A 16,334-nucleotide genomic window follows, 5' to 3' on the forward strand; every position below is an offset into this window, starting at 1 on the left:
GTCCCAGTGATCAAAAATATCCAGCATTGGGGTGATGCTGGACCTCTAACTTCCATCTCAGCTAGGCATTGTTTATTGTTTATATTCTTCCACAGCTAGCATAGATGAGTAGATGAGTAGTTAATGGATCAAAGTTGGTCAGAAGAAGGTGTGTCAGTTTGACAGTCCTATCCCAGGGTGAACCTTAATTAGTTATGTCACTGACCTGAATAAAGACATGTCAGATTTTTCAAACTCGCTGATTTTATGTTAAAAAGCATATCTTATCTAACAATTGGGAACACGAGTAACTAATATACCAGAAAAACGATAGAGAGGGAATATAATTTGTAGAGTTAGATATTTGGTATGTTTTTCAAATTAACTCTAAGCCCAAATCTCCATCCTATACATGAAGTAAAGATTAGATTGTACATAAATTAAAGATTAGTTGAATTTATTCACCAAATAGATGAGATTACTGTCACAACCTGGGCAACTCTAGGCTGTATTATAAAAAAAATGCACAAATGCGAGAGGTTAATGTGATATGTTGTTATATATCAGTAGTTGAGTAACACTTCCTTCTTTCTAGAAGGACACAGACAAAAGGATGTGTCCAGAGATTAGGATGATGAGAATGAGAGATCCAGCTTGACTAGCACCTTCAAAAGGATCCTTACATATTTAAAGAGGCGTACCTGCCATACCGTGTGATGTGATGGGAAAATCTGTTTTTGCCCCCTAGAGGAAAGACCAATTATAGGGAAATATATTTGACCTTAAATTTTATTACAACCGAAACTATAAAATATTAGGCAATGGATTTGGTCATTTAGAGAGACACTGTTACACGATTCTAGGGGTAGACACATGGGACGGGATGGGACCGTGCAGCAGGTGGGGAAGCAGAGTTAGGTGTCAGAGGTCTTGTCTTACTTTCAAGCTCAGTGTACTCAGATAATTGCTTAGAGTGACTTGCAATCGGTTTCCTTTAAGACTTGCAAAGGCAGGAATTGGAACAATGCTGATCATGAACTCAGCCAGTCTGTAAGGGTAAGAGACACATGACTAGAGCAAACAACAATATAATTTCACTTAATGAAGGGCCAGCAAAACTGAGACCTAAATAAAAAGTCAAGGGGCAGGGAGGGCCAGGGAGGACCTTTTCACCACTAGTAAAGAATGCACTCAGGGAGGTGATGGGAGGAGAAAATGGTCAATCTGTCTGTCAAGACAAAACTTTAATGGGAATTTTGATAGTCCTGATCATCTTAGGTAGCTTTCTCATTTGAAGTCACCACATGGACTAACACTTTCTTTTCTCTCTTTTTTTTTTTCTTCCCAAATGTGATAGGAAAGCAAAGATATCCTGTTAGTGGATCTAAACTCTGAAATCGACACCAATCAGAATTCTTTAAGAGAAAATCCATTCTTAACAAATGGCATTACCTCCTGCTCTCTTCCTCGACCAAAGCCTCAGGCAGCTTTCTTGCCTGAAAATGCCTTTTCTGCCAATCTCAACTTCTTTCCCACCCCTAATCCTGATCCTTTCCGTGACGATCCTTTTGCACAGCCAGACCAATCGACACCCTCTTCGTTCGATTCTCTCAAATCTTCAGATCAGAAGAAAGAGAATTTGAGTAGTTTGTCTCCTCCACTGAGTAACGGGCCCCTGAATGGGGATGTTGATTACTTTGGTCAGCAGTTTGACCAAATCTCTAACCGGACTGGCAAACAGGAAGCTCAGGCAGGCCCGTGGCCCTTTTCAAGTACGCAAACACAGCCAGCAGTGAGAACTCAAAATGGGGTATCTGAAAGAGAACAGAACGGCTTCCATGTCAAATCCTCCCCGAACCCTTTTGTGGGAAGCCCTCCCAAAGGACTGTCCGTACCGAATGGCGTAAAGCAGGACTTGGAAAGCTCTGTCCAGTCCTCACCACATGACTCCATAGCCATTATCCCACCTCCACAAAGTACCAAACCAGGACGAGGCAGAAGGACTGCTAAGGTGAATTGTCTTCTCCACATATCCATTGGCAGAATGCATGTTCGGTACCAAAGGGTGGTGTGATGCAATCTCTCTTTCCTGCTGCTCTTGTAGTTTCCTGTGTGGCTGTAAAATAGACGGTGGGATAAGGCACATCTTTCTCCAGGAATACCTTCCTCCAGTCGCCACCCTTTCTGAGCTCGCTCACCAGTGTTTTCACGCCCTGCTTGTTGTTTGCATGTCTTGTCACTTATTATTAACTAAACACAAGTTTTTCCATTTTTAATGCTGCTATGCTTCTGTACCTCTGGTAAGTTTGATCGTCATGTTCTGGAAGGGGAGGGCAAGGGTTCTTGTGATTCCTTGTGTACCTTCCCCACACTAACACCCCCCCCACCCCTCATGTTGCATTAATATCCAAGGTGGTGGTGGAAAATTCTGGAGTTTGCCTCCTCTATTCAATGCTGACTGAATAATCCATTGTTTTAAGAGAGATTTATATATTTACTATGATCACTTCATTCAAAAGCAATTTAAAATGTGGTTTCTGTAAGGATCTTTTTAAAAATCTCACTAGAATGATTGCAGGCTGGCCTCATAGTTGAACTGCAGTATCATCTTTATGCAGACTTATTTAAATCCAATGGAATAATCAAAAAAATGTAGATTACTTATTTATTTATAGTTGTCCTTTCCTTCCCAGCTTTAAGCTTTTAGCTGACAAGGAGACCAGACAGATATAAATGTGTAAATGAGTAAAATAGATTTCACCTTGGCAGTCCTCTTTACATCAGTTACCAAGACCCCATATTCTGTCCACTGCAGGGATCTGTCTTTTTTGGAGTGGGGGGGGGGGGAGGAGGAGGGGGGGAAGGGTTTATCAGTAAGAGGAAAAGCTTTTGTTTGTGTGGTTCCCAAATTTGACCTAACAGAATAAGAGACAGAATAAAGCTACATTTCAACTGTTACTGAGTAACTCTCGTATCTCCCTCTCTCCCTATCAGTCTCCAGCAAAAGACTTGCTTGCATCAGACATCTTTACCCCTCCTGTCTCCGAACCTCCCGGCCAGACATCACCTACAGGACAATCTGCAACCCTACAGACCAACCCTCTGGATCTCTTCAAAACAAATGCTTCTACCCCAGTGGGACCCCTTGCAGGTCTAGGTAGGTGCCAAAGATCGAGTTAGATTTGCTGTTGCTTTCACTCATAAGATTATAAGGCAAAGGAGGAAGGTACTTCAGATCCACTGAGGTGCCAGGGACATGAGAGCTGAGTATCCTGGGGAGACTTTCTCCCACTTTTACTTTTGTACACCCCGCCCTCATTTGGTACTCTTGACCTGTAACTGAAGTTTGGCTCCTGGAGTTGGCATGTGAGAAGAAATCCATGATCAATATTGCACTTACCTGAGCCAAGTGGCAATGGATTACAGAAGACAACTGTAAGGGATTCTGGAGCTCAGACCAGCTTCGTTGGAGAAACGGGGCGGAGTTGGGAGAGTCTTATCTGTGCTCCTCCACTGAGTAACGGGCCCCTGAATGGAATTGAGGGGAAAAACTGGTGATCAGTTTACTAGATCAAAGCCCTATCTCCTATTAAGTTGATATGCTTCTTGGATAGGATATCGTATCCTATCCTTCCCCTGAGAGGGATAGAAGTTAAGTCCAATGCAAGTGTAAGTCATGGAATGAAAGTCTTAGGCTCTCAGCCCAGCTCTGTTCTGGACATACAGTGTGTATGAGACAGGCATATATTCTGAGCAGTCTCTGAATACTTCAGCCTTAGCTGTTCCTTGTCCATATTTTGGCCCACTGAGTGTCTTAGTAGAGTTGGAAGACAAGTGCCAGAAACCTGAAGTTGAGGAGAACACGGAGATAAGGGAAGAGATGGGATGTTATCAGATACCCAGGACGTGCTGGGGCTCGTTCATAAACGTGTCTTCAGCTCACGTGAGCCACTGAGCCACTCGGAAGCAAGACACTGGGGAAGGCCACTTGGCTGAGGACTACACCGCCCAGTTCTTTTCTGCCTCCGTGGTGCAGTCTTCAGAAACCCTGACAATAGTCCTTGCTGTCCTGCTGGGAATTCTCTTTGATTTTCTGCTTCTTGGCACCTCCATAAGCTCCAAACAGACTCTCTGCCTTGGGAGGGGTTTGGGGAACTATGGATGAAGAGGGACTCTCTTCCCCATTTTGTAATATTTGACCAGGGCTCTTGGTTTTCTCTGCCTCCTACAGAGTCAGTTATCAGGACCCTTTGTTTATTTGTTTGTTTGTTTGCTTGTTTCCCCTACTGCTTTCCTGCAAAGGAAAATGTTTCCATTTTGTCATATTAAATCTGTTTAATCATATCTGGAGTATGGTGACAAGAGTGGGGTGTTACCCAACTGCTGAGTGACTGAAATCAATGTGAGTGTGAGAAACCAACTTATTTCAGGTCTCTGATTGCATTTACACCATGAAGACTCTCTCTAAAAACTTCATGTGTCTTGGGGGCTTCCCCTTTTTTGCGTCGCTCCTTTCCCTGTCCCCCAAGTGGAGCTGGAAGGTGCTTTTCCTTGTAGAAAGGTTGAGAGCTTGCGCGCACTGCCTGTGACTAGATCACTTCACAGAGCTTTGCAGTCTAATATCAGTGCCCTGAAGAATTTTTACAGCCAATATTTAACAAGTCAGCTCGAAAATACAGCTGGACCCTATAACTGTTAATTTATTCAGACGAAGGGAAGCTTTTTGGCTAGGTGCCCCTGTTGAGGCCTTGGGGTATACAACTGCAGAATACTGATGATTCTTCCAAGTTTGGGCATGGGACTCAAACTGAGCTCTACAGTATAGCCCCTGTCCACTAGCAGGGATCCTCAGCCAAACCATGGAAGGTTGTAGGTCTGGCTTCCGCTAGACCCAGCTGGGGGACTGTCTCTTTTGGAGAACTGGGGGTGGGGAGAGGGTAATGTAGAAAGCTGAGCCTTCAGATTTGGCTAGCTACCCTGTGTTTTAATCTAGCACCAGAAGGTAATAAAATTAACTTCTTATACTCACACTCTCTTTTTCCTTACCTCTTGCCTCTACTTTCTCCAGCAGAGCCTTGAGTGTCTTGGAAACACAGTGCATGGGATCTCCTAGATGGGAATGAAGGCTGACATTTACATATACTGGGAAAACCTTTAATTCCTGGCAAATACAATATTTGTCTCTTTAACCACCACCACTCCCACTAATAGCATCTATGACTAAAGCCATACATTTTATTAAAGGCAAAAGTCATCCAGACATGAAAGATGATAAAATTCTACCCACTTTGCACATTCAGTTGACGTAAATTATTGATGAGTGACTCTGGCTTTGGTTAATAAAAGTTAAATAAATTTGCCTTAAAATGCTAGCAATAACTTCACTTAAACCCAACCCACTTTTAGAACCCCATGTTATGGAATGTAAAAGGACTTTTCCCTTGATTAGTTGTGAAGAAAAATACATATGTTCTTTAGTGTACATGAAGCCTGATTTCTGTAGCCACAAAATGAGTATTTGAATTAATTTCCACTAAAAAAAAGTAGTCCTGTCCCTCGATGCCAAGGATGCAGAACAGGAAAATAGGGTGATGGATTTGGAGCTGGTATTCCTGGGTTACCAGGATATTGTTACAGACTGTGAGCTTCCCAATTTTAATAATGAATATTCTTGTACCCAGTTCCCTAACCTCAAAAAATAAACATGTTAATTTAGCTAGATGGCCTTTTCTGAAACCTACCACTGTCCATGAGCACATCACACAACGTCATGGCCAGATGACTAGCACACATGATGATACAGTTGAGTCAAATAACATGAATCTCCAATACTAAGAAAATTCAAGATAGAATATCTTGCTTGCTTCATCAGCCCCTGAACATCATTTTTAAAATATTTCTCACTCTGGAAACAAAAACATTCCTAACCCAAGTTAGGAGTTTGGAGGCCCTTTCTTAGTTTAGTCAGAAAACTTTCATAACTAAAGAATACTCTACTCCAAAGCTCAAAGCAAGTAGATTTTGAGAGCAGTGCACCATTCGTGTACAGGTATGAGGCTGAATTTAGATTTTTTGTTTATGGTGGCAGTTTGTTTCTCAAGTAGAGGGAGAAGATATTGGAGAGACCTGTATTTTAATAATTTCACCAGTTCTTAATCCACATGGCAAAGACACTAGAGAAGGAGTCATTCCCCCCACAAAGATTAGATGCCTAGACGCAGGCAATTAGTTCCCTCAGAAGGTATAGTTTTTTGGTTTGGGGGGGGATATTTTTGTTTGTTTTTGTTTTGTTTTGTTTTGTTTTGTTTTGTTTTGCTTCATGTTGTCTTCTCTCCCTCCCTCATTCTTTGAAGTATTCTGTTCTGACTTCTGGCAAGGTTTAGTGAGTGACACATGGCAGGAAGCACTTTTATTTGAAACAGCTCTCCCAGGATAACCAGCCTTTCCTCCACATTTATATATATAAAAGTCTTAAACTATCTTGGCATCAACCAGATTTTATCATCCTTTTATATGGCTGTGTCAACCTTGGCAGCATTTAAAAGCAAGGAAACTGAAATGGTTTCTTCAGGATGCAAGCATGTTGAGGCCTAATATACATGCATGATAGCTGGTTTCCATAAGACTCCAGACGTGAGCCAACTGCCAAATGAAAAGATCAAGTCAATGACTCAGAGTACCCAATGGATTATCTTAATTAACTAGTTCATAATCAGCATGGTTTGTTTATATAAATGTATTCACTCAACAAATACATTCATGCTATTGACAGGCTGTGTCCTAGCTGTTTGAAATGTATCAGTATGATAAGCACTCATCTTTTCATGACTAGGTCCTTATGGATTGTATTCCTCTTATAATGAGAAAAGTTTAAAAAGCTGTGGTAGAAAGAAAGGGCTTCAAAATGCAACCAACATTTGAATGCCAGCTATCTTGCATTAGCTACTTAATCTTTAGAGTAATCTAATCTCTTGGGGCCTTTATTTCCATGTCAGCTTTAAGGCTTAAGGAAGGTGTTTACCTTGTAGATGCCCTGTAAATGCCCCCCAGAGAGTTGTGCTTTCTGAAACTCAAGAATTGTCTTCAAGCTTGTGTCCTAATAAGTCCTTTCTCTTGCTTTCTTCAGGTGGTATACCAGTTAGCCCCCCTCAGGCAGGACCATGGAACCCAACATCTTTAGTCTTCAATCAGTCTGCGTCAGTGGTCCCGGGAGCCATGATGAGTGGTCAGCCTTCAGGATTCAGTCAGCCAGTTGTTTTTACCACAAGCCCAGGTGTTCCAAGTTGGAAGCAGCCGTCATCCTTTGCAGCTTCAACTTCCCCTCCAGGCCCTGTTGTTTGGGGCCCGTCAGCCTCTGTGGCACCCAATACTTGGTCATCAACGAGCCCTTTGGGGAACCCTTTCCAGAGCAATATTTTTCCAACTTCTGCTATGTCTTCCCAGCCCCCTCCTATGCTCTCCTCTCTCCTGGTCACTCCTCCTCAACCACCTCCCAGAACTGGCCCTCCAAAGGACATCTCCAGTGATGCCTTCACTGCCTTGGACCCACTTGGGGATAAAGAAGTGAAAGAAGTGAAAGAAATGTTCAAGGACTTTCAACTTCGGCAGCCACCTGCTGTGCCTGCAAGGAAGGGAGAGCAGACTTCCTCTGGGACTTCAAGTGCCTTCTCCAGTTATTTCAACAGCAAAGTTGGCATTCCTCAGGAGAATGCAGACCATGATGACTTTGATGCTAATCAACTGTTGAAAAAGATCAATGGTAAGCTACCCACTGCTCTGCCTACTGTACCGACAAGTATTTCCACTGTCATATGGGTCCGCAGAGTCCCTTAGAAGAAACTTCCTCCACCCACCAAGAGCCTTAGTCTCGCTTTCTTTGGTAATCAGTGGTTATGGAGACAACTTGACCAGTTAGTTACTTATGGAACGAACTGTTTACCTTGGCTCTTTCTAAGGGCTGGCCCAATGCTGCCCTCTTGTGACAATCCCTAAAAGGGCTGCCAAGAACTATTGAAATTCAGTGGGTTGTGGTACCTGGAAGGCTGTAAAACAGAGCCTCAGCCATACTACACGGCCTTAAGTGAGGGAATTCTGAATCTCTTCCACTTCAGGTCAATACGCACAGCCTCCTCTTGTGATGAATTTGCCTGTAATAATCACTGGGAGTCCTAGTATTTGGTGGTGATTTTTGTTCCACGATGTAAATTTCAAAAGTATGGAACTTTAATTTCTGAGATAAGCCTGACTGGGGGACTTTTGCCTATATTTGGGGAGAGATTTTCTACTGACTACTTGGCATTTTTTCCCTTCCAGAACCACCAAAGCCGGTTCCCAGACAGGGTTCCCTGCCAGTTACCAAATCTGCTGACAATGCATTTGAGAACCCTTTCTCTAAAGATTCTTTCAGTTCATCACAAGCCTCTGTAAGTATCAATTACTAGAAGCTGTTGCTCCAAAGTACGTTCCACCTAGAGCTACTGTGTTGTAAATTAACCTTATTTGAATAATAACTCTTTGATGGTAAAGGATATTTAAATAAGCTTTGCCATTGAGAACCATCACAGTGAAAACCTCGGCTCAAACTGGGGAGAGATTATGTTTCCAGGGGCTACTATCCTGAGCTTGAGAAATGAGCATTATATAGAAAATGTCTTTTGTATCTCACTTAGCCTAGCTCATAAAAGCACTGTGGGAGAAAATTGAGCAACATAGTACTATCTTTAAAAATCTTTCAAAGATTTAAGTTCCTGATTTCCCACCCACAATCTTTATCTCATAACAACAGTACCTTTCATTTGGGAGAGGCAGACATAATTCATCTGAACTTTAACACCGGTATAAATAATAAATATGCGTCACCAGTTACGATCAGGCAAACACAAATCATTGTAGACCAATATAATATCTCATTTTTCTGGGACCCAAGTGATTTTTAAAGGAATTTGAGAAATCTTAATTGCAGGGTCTTTTTGTTTTTTTTTTTTCCTTCATAACTGTAATTAAACCCTATTGACTGAATGGTTTTATCTTCATAGATGGCTTCTCAACCCACATCTCCTGATGTATATAGGGATCCTTTTGGAAATCCTTTTGCCTAACTTCTGTAAGTAGAAGATGTTATTAAGCTTAAGTTTGGTAAGAAAGCATGGCACAGTGGATGAGGGTGAAATTTTAATTTTAGAATTGGTTCCAGCTTAAATCTTTATAACTTAGAAGGAATAGACATGTAAATCTGTGCTTAACTAATTCAATAATGAATAAGCTGGGCACTTAAGAAAAGAATTCTTACACACATTAAAAAACAATAAGGGAGCGCCTGGGTGACTCAGTCGGTTGAGCGTCCAACTTCAGCTCAGGTCATGATCTCACAGTCCATGAGTTCGATCCCTGTGTTGGGCTCTGTGCTGACAGCTCTGTGCCCAGAGCCTGCTTCAGATTCTGCATATACCACATAATACCTTTCTAGTTGTTTTTTGTTTGGTTTGGTTTTGGTTTTTTTAACCTTCATACTGAAGTGATCGCAAAGGCATTACTTTATTTCCTATAGAAGTTTCGAAATCTGAAGACCTTTTAAGCTACAGAACAGGTCAGCTAAACAGATGCTGATCACATTTTCTGCCTTCCAAATCAATTGCGAGAGGTCTCAAAGTTAGTCCAAAATAGTCTGAGGGTATCAAGTTCAAAGGTGGTGACAGCTGCCTGTATCTCCTTCAAAAGCAGCATGGGCGCAGATGAGTCTGCTGGTTGATTGTTCTCACTAGCGGACGTCATCATAGGTAAGTTATTAGGTGTAACTACCTTAGCTGCCTTGCTGGCTCAGCGTGACCCTTTCTTTATCAAAAAGGTATGGAAGCAACTTTGTCTCATCTTAGAAGATCGAAGTTAGTGGAGGAAAGAAGGCTTGTCTGCATTTTCGAGGAGGGAGGGCATAGCTGGTAGGGGAGAACAATAAAAAAGAATGAAAGGAACCCAAACCCATTTTTTCTAGTCTTGCCCCATCCAGGTGGGACTCCTCAATTCTGTCTTGACCCATCTAGAATTTAATTATTTTAAATAGATAAATATCTTAAATCTGACACGGACAGTAAGATTGGCTTTATTTGCAATTTGGATTGTTGCCCCTCACTCACCTTCTATAATTACAGTGTTTCTTAAAGTGCTTTTCTATAAAATCTGCTTTTCTATAAAATCTGTTTCAGAGAACGGGCTGAGATTATTGAAAAGGCAAGTTCTTGGGCCCCACTGCAGCCCAAGGAGTCTGGTGCTTGGTCCATTGGTGCTTGGTCCAAGGAAAGGTCCATTTTAACAAGCAGCCTGGTGATTTCTAATGCCAATAGAGCAGTGCAAGATACTGAAGGGCTAGAAGTCTTAACGGAAGCTCACTCTCACCCTCCTCTCCATGGGAGGCAAACCTGGACAAACAGAAAGGAATAAACTGTATCTGGAGTCTAGGAGGATCGTTTGCACTAAACTGAATTGACTAGAGGTCTCCCTGAAGGCCCTTTCTTCCTTAGGTCATGAAAGAAGGATTATTTTGGTCAACTTGCTAAACTTACAGATTGGGTTTTGGGGTGGGCGAGCAGTTATGGGAGAAAAAAGTTAATATTAGTGAACACTTGCATTAATCACTTTAGTACAGGTTCCACACTTAGTATCTTATTTAAGCCTCTCACATCAGCCCTAGGAGATCCTATTACTGATGTTTTATTTTTTTATTTTTTTTTTCTATTACTGATGTTTTAAATGATGACTTCACATTTAATACATTGATATTAACCACAGGTTTTTTCTTCTCTACACTTCTCTAGGAACTTGATATGCTGACTATCCAGAGGAACAAAAAGGTTGGCCTTAGTCAAGGACAAAGCTAATATCCAGACGCCTTGACCTCTGTTCTTGTTCCAGCTTTGACATATTAGCTGTTGCCTTATTTCTTGTTGCCTCTTCCACTTGTAAAATGTCTTTCACTTTCTGTTTAGATTAAAGCTAAACTGAATCTATGGCTTTAAATAAATTAAGACTTTAAATTCTCTAGCTTAATGTAAATGAAGTAGTTTCCCTATTTGAACAGTTGCCTAGTGTGTTTCTAGAACCTTCTAGAACACTCTACCATGGACCCTCTGGTTGGGAGATGCAGCCATCACAGCTCCTCAAATGACACTGTTTTGAATACACTTTAAAATCCTTACTGTTCCAAGTTGTTTGGGGGTTCTATTTTACTGCAAAGAACCTAAAGGTTATAGCATAACAAGGCACCTTCTTAAGTCTTGCTTCATATCAACATTTAGAGAGAATTTTTAAAGTAAATTTGAAGCAAGTCCAACTTCTAGACACTTGGGAATCTGACACATTTAAGAACCTTTTTAAAAATATAGTTTCTCTTTCTGAAGATTATTTTCTCTCAAGGGTAAGACTGCTCTTGTTTTCCAATCTCTTGCTAGATACTGCAAATGAGGGAAAAGCATTATTTGTCTCTCCTCTCCTCTTCCCTGTGATTCTTTTTTCAGTCAGTTTTGCTCCTAGGTTCATATGGCATTACTTGCCTTTCACAAGCAACAGAGTTTTATGGGGAAAAAATACCTAATGATTCATGGATCTGAAATGCCTCTGCTTTCTCAGTAATTGCTAAGCCCAGTAACTAGAACTGCAAATGGGCACAACCTTTATCCTTTCTATGGAATAGGAGGCCATCCTCTTGAGCTGAAGTTCCAGAAGAGCAGTTAATGTTGAAGAAAAACTGAACTCAACTCAGCAATGAAGGACTGTATTCTGAAGAGTAACACATCACAAAGTTCAATGTGATTGTGCCAAACATATTAGGTGCTTATTTGGGGTCATGCTAGACCTTTATCAAGTAACTGGAAAACTTTCTTGAAGCCACAGTCTCATAGTTAGTAGGAAGATAAATGGTGGGGAAGGGGGAGAGAAGCTGTAAAACAAGTATTTGGTGTTATTGAAAATCTAATGTCTGCAGTACTTTTCTCCTCATAACCTTGGAAACTCTCCCAGCTCATTTCCAGTCATATTGTTAGCAAAGTTCTGAAGGATTTGTTCTTGCCAAAATGAGTTTCACTTTGTTATGTTTATGTTGGTTTTTTCAAGTTGTCTCTTGACCCCTAATGCTCAGGTTCTTGTGGGCGTTAATCAACCATACAATGTTACCTTTAAGTAGAAGAGGAGGATGACTGCTCAAGATCTAAACAAGATGGTGGCCTCATGGACCTTTATTGATCAGCCCCAAGTAGTCCAAGCGAAAGTCCTGTGGTTTTATTTTTAATGGTAATAGCTGATTATGTATGGCATAATTTTCCATCCGGCTCCCTACTCAGTCATTATAAACACAGACCTAAAATAGTATTTTATGTGTCCAAATACCTGAATGTGCTAAACTGGAGGCAATTATTTCTAGGTAGTTGAATTTTTGAAAGTAGAAAAATTTTGAAAGTGATGATCAGCCACACAACTGTTTTGTACATACTTATTTTCTTGTGCACTTTTTTCTGTATGCAAACAAAGCTATAAATTTACTCATTTCAATAAACTGGAATGGCAGAATCTCATGTGTTACCATCAGTTTATTCTTCTATTTGACCCCTGCGTTGAGTTGATGTATTAGAGTCAAGGTATAAAATATATCGGTCTACAGTGAGCAAATGTTAGTATATTCTGGATTGTCAGGTGAAGAGAAAGTGGAAATCTGTGAAACAAGAGCATGAGTAAATTATTGTCCGCCAGCTTTCAATGCCTTATTCTCCTCTTTTAGGCCTACACATATTCTTTTCCTGGGAGTTTAATGGGAGTCTAGTGGATAAGACCTGTATCAGAACAACTTCTACTGACATCCAATATAAAATCGTTTATTAATGAACCCTTGATTCACACCTACCCTTTGCCTCTCCTTGTTCTTTATTCAGCCATGTTTGACCTCACCAAGACACAACTGTGTGGACTGGTCCAGGCTGGTGTAGACCACTTGGGGAAACTTCTGTGTGTGTTGGGAAGATCCGTGATTAGACATTGCTTTGCCCCAGGACACTTTTAAACACTCTCCCCTAGTATAAAAGTTCAAGGCTCTAATTTTTTTCAAATGACCTAGATCTACTGGTAAGATGACCCCAAGGCAGGCCTTGCTCCAGTTTAGAGTCTTGATCTTAAACTTTTCTAAGGATTAAGACAAACTTGGTAGCCGATGGGTGTCATTGACTGGTTTTTGATTATAGGTTGTTTGACATTACTGCCTTACCTTTCCCTTTAATTGAAACATTTGTTGGCTTTCTGCCAATAATGAGTGGAATATCAAAAAACAGACTCCACACGAAAAGCAGCTTCCAGTAAGCCACAGATGGGCCGGAGAAGACTGCCGATAAGAACATGTTGCACAAATTATCTGGCTTATCCAGATGCTCTGCAGTATGTCTAACCCACTGAGCCTTGTGTGCTGTTTCCATGTGGCTTAATCTGTAAGATCTTGCCAGCGGTTAACCCTTGGTCATGTACACAAGGGGAGGACATTCATTTCAATGCGGTAGGAACTACTGTCAGCCAAGCAGGGAGAGGTGCTCACTGAAGTGTCTTTGCAAAGTGGAAACAGACCTCTTCTTTGTACGTCTGTTTCGTAACAGTAGTATTCACACCTGTATGTCAGAAGTTCAGCTTTTACGGTGACCCTATTATACCTGGAAGAGTGTTTCTTTTAGGCGTCTAATAGATCTAAGCTAACAGCTGAACTGTAACAGCCAGCATGACCCCAAATTCATCACATAAATGTAGGCAATACAAAGGGAGAAGGTACTGGTTTTCTCAAGATAATCTTGCATCTATGAAGGGCTTTACCATTTACACAACATAATTTCATTCGTTTGATATCCTAATCCTGGTGGGGGGGAGGGGTCTGTCACTGTTCCATCTCATCTGAGGATGGCATCCATGCTTTAAAAGGGTTGCAATCTGGGGCGCCTGGGTGGCTCAGTCTGTTAAGCGTCCGACTTTGGCTCAGGTCATGATCTCACGGTCCATGAGTTCGAGCCCCGCATCGGGCTCTGTGCTGACAGCTCAGAGCCTGGAGCCTGCTTCGGATTCTGTGTCTCCCTCTCTCTCTGACCCTCCCCCGTTCATGCTCTGTCTCTGTCTCAAAAATAAATAAACATTAAAAAAAAAAAAAAAAGAAAAGAAAAGGGTTGCAGTCTGTTCTAACTCTTGAGTGGTTTCTGTGCTATTTTATTATAAAACTGTGCATGGCGGTAAGGATATCTTTTCAGTCCGTGACTTCAGACTCCTCCATCAAAATCTTCACGATGGTGTCTAAAGAGAGCCAAACACAGCACAGTTCTGTGTCTTCCCTGTGCTGAAAGCAGGGAGGGGGAAAGAATGGGCTAACTCAGGAGTTTGGTTGACCCTGCAATACGCTGATGAGTGAGGACTCTGACCCATGTTCCCGGAATAGGTTCAATATAAAGTCATCTAGTAAAAGACGGGAGCTCCCTAAAAGTCCCTGGTAAATATTTAAGCTATTACCATTGGGAAAAAATTGCTAAATAATAAGACGTCTAATTCTTGCTGGGAAATGTTGTTTTAACTAACTTTCTTCTGTTAAAATAGAAGACAGACTCAGTTCTAAACTGATATGCCAAACTTGGGCACACCCCAGGCTGTAGGACAGCAGCAGCCCTGTTAACATGTCCTAATTACAGCCAGGCTGATGGCCAAGGGCCAGCCATGTGTCATCTCACCTAATGAGGGAACGAGCCCCTCATTTGCCCTTGCTTTTCTGGAATTATGTACTTAATTACTAAACCTCCACTGTGTGCTGAAATCACACGAGTGCCAGTCTCCAAGGAGATGACAGTGGAGGCTGCTCACTGGCAAAGAAACTGGGTTTCCGTCTTGACCAAAGATGAGGCGGTTATAAAAGAAGAAAGCAACCTGACAAAGTCTCCGTGACTAAGTTTTCTTCTGATGTTACCTATGGAGTGTTCTGTCAATTCTCTTTTCGCTTGGTTAACTTCAGTCACTATTATTTCACCTTAATTGTAAAATCATCGCCATTGTAAAAGTTACCTGGTGAGCTGACTGGGCTGGGGCTGAGCTGCACATGGTTCTGGGGTGTGTCTGAGGCTGCCTCTACCAGGTACCTGCTTCCACTGATCGATCGTCACAGAGCTTTTGCTTGGGGGCCGCTAAGAGGAGTTTGGGAACCCAGGAGCTAATGGAGAGGGAGGGGGAGGAGACTGGATGGAGACGGAGGGGGAGAAGAACGGAAAGTTGATATGACAATTGCCTCCCCACCTCCCTCACTAGCCTAAGAGATTTGTCGAGGGCCTTGATGATGGAAATGATAGAGCTGGAGGCAAGAGGAGTTGGCTGTTTTTTTTTTTTTTAATGTTTATTTATTTTGAGAGAGAGAGGGAAGGTCAGAGAGGGAGGGAGAGAGAGAATCCCAAGCAGGCTCTGCTCTGACAGCACAGAGCCGGATGCAGGGCTCGAGCTCACAGACCGTGAGGTCATGACCTGAGGCAAAAACAAGAGTTGGACACTTAACCTACTGGGCCACCCAGGCACCCCAGGAGTTGTCTTTTTTTGATGAAAAACCCTGGGAACCTGTTTAGCCGACACGTCCATTGGTAATGAATTGGTAATCAATGGGCTACCTCAAAGGAAAGGTTCACAGTGGTTAAAATCAGTAGGGGGTTATTTTTTCTCACATAAAAATTCTAGATCGATGGCTGCTGGTATTGACTGAGCAGCTCAACACGGCCCTCAAGGACACAGACTCTTTTTTAGCTGTTCACTCCAACTTTTGTAGCCTTTTGGCTTTCTGTTCTTATGTTTATTGCCTAATGGTCACAAAATGGCTGCACAGCTCCAAATATGGTGCTAGTGTTCAAGGAGGGCAGAAAAGGAAAGGGCAGTACAATTGAAGTCTGCTCCTTGTATCAGGCATTTAAGTTCTCCCTGAGGCTTCCCAATTACTTCACTATATTTCATTGGCCAGAATTTGGTTACATGGCTACTGCTAGGTGCAAAGGAAGCTGGGGAATCAAACTGTTAGCTTTGCCAACTTCTATAGTGAAAGTAGTTAAGGAGAGATATGGTTGGCTAGTTAATTTATGGGGCCCAGGGAATAATAAAAATAGAGGATCCATTGTTCACAAACCTGGGGAAAAAAGTGTTATTAAAGACATTAATGCATATACATATCCTTTCTTCTGCAATCTCTGTTATTATGACATGTTTTGTTTACTATTTAATGTTGTTTTAAGTAAAAATATAAATAAAATTGTAAAGTCTTAGTGTGAATTTTATTGCTAATCTTTTGCTGGTAAGTGGGATCACTAAAATTATACAACTTGTATTTC

General features: G+C 41.7%; 1 protein-coding gene across 6 annotated transcripts in view; it reads left to right on the plus strand.

Moving 5' to 3' along the window:
- DAB2 (DAB adaptor protein 2) overlaps positions 1–12,539 on the plus strand; it is a 70,150-nt gene extending 57,611 nt beyond the window's left edge. For 3 of the 6 annotated variants that reach the window (XM_030330743.2, XM_030330735.2, XM_030330750.1), the window contains 6 exons: positions 1,337–1,990; positions 2,974–3,136; positions 7,106–7,738; positions 8,293–8,402; positions 9,015–9,082; positions 10,788–12,539. In XM_030330743.2, coding sequence (XP_030186603.1) covers positions 1,337–1,990; positions 2,974–3,136; positions 7,106–7,738; positions 8,293–8,402; positions 9,015–9,077 — 1,623 coding nt within the window. In that variant the 3' untranslated portion in view covers positions 9,078–9,082; positions 10,788–12,539. The remainder of the gene's footprint in view (positions 1–1,336; positions 1,991–2,973; positions 3,137–7,105; positions 7,739–8,292; positions 8,403–9,014; positions 9,083–10,787) is intronic. The other 3 variants (XM_032594525.1, XM_030330759.2, XM_030330768.1) reach the window with 1 other exon arrangement.
- The last annotated feature ends 3,795 nt before the right edge of the window (positions 12,540–16,334 follow it).

Source organism: Lynx canadensis, chromosome A1, assembly GCF_007474595.2.
Source record: "Lynx canadensis isolate LIC74 chromosome A1, mLynCan4.pri.v2, whole genome shotgun sequence".
Lineage (NCBI taxonomy): Eukaryota > Metazoa > Chordata > Mammalia > Carnivora > Felidae > Lynx > Lynx canadensis.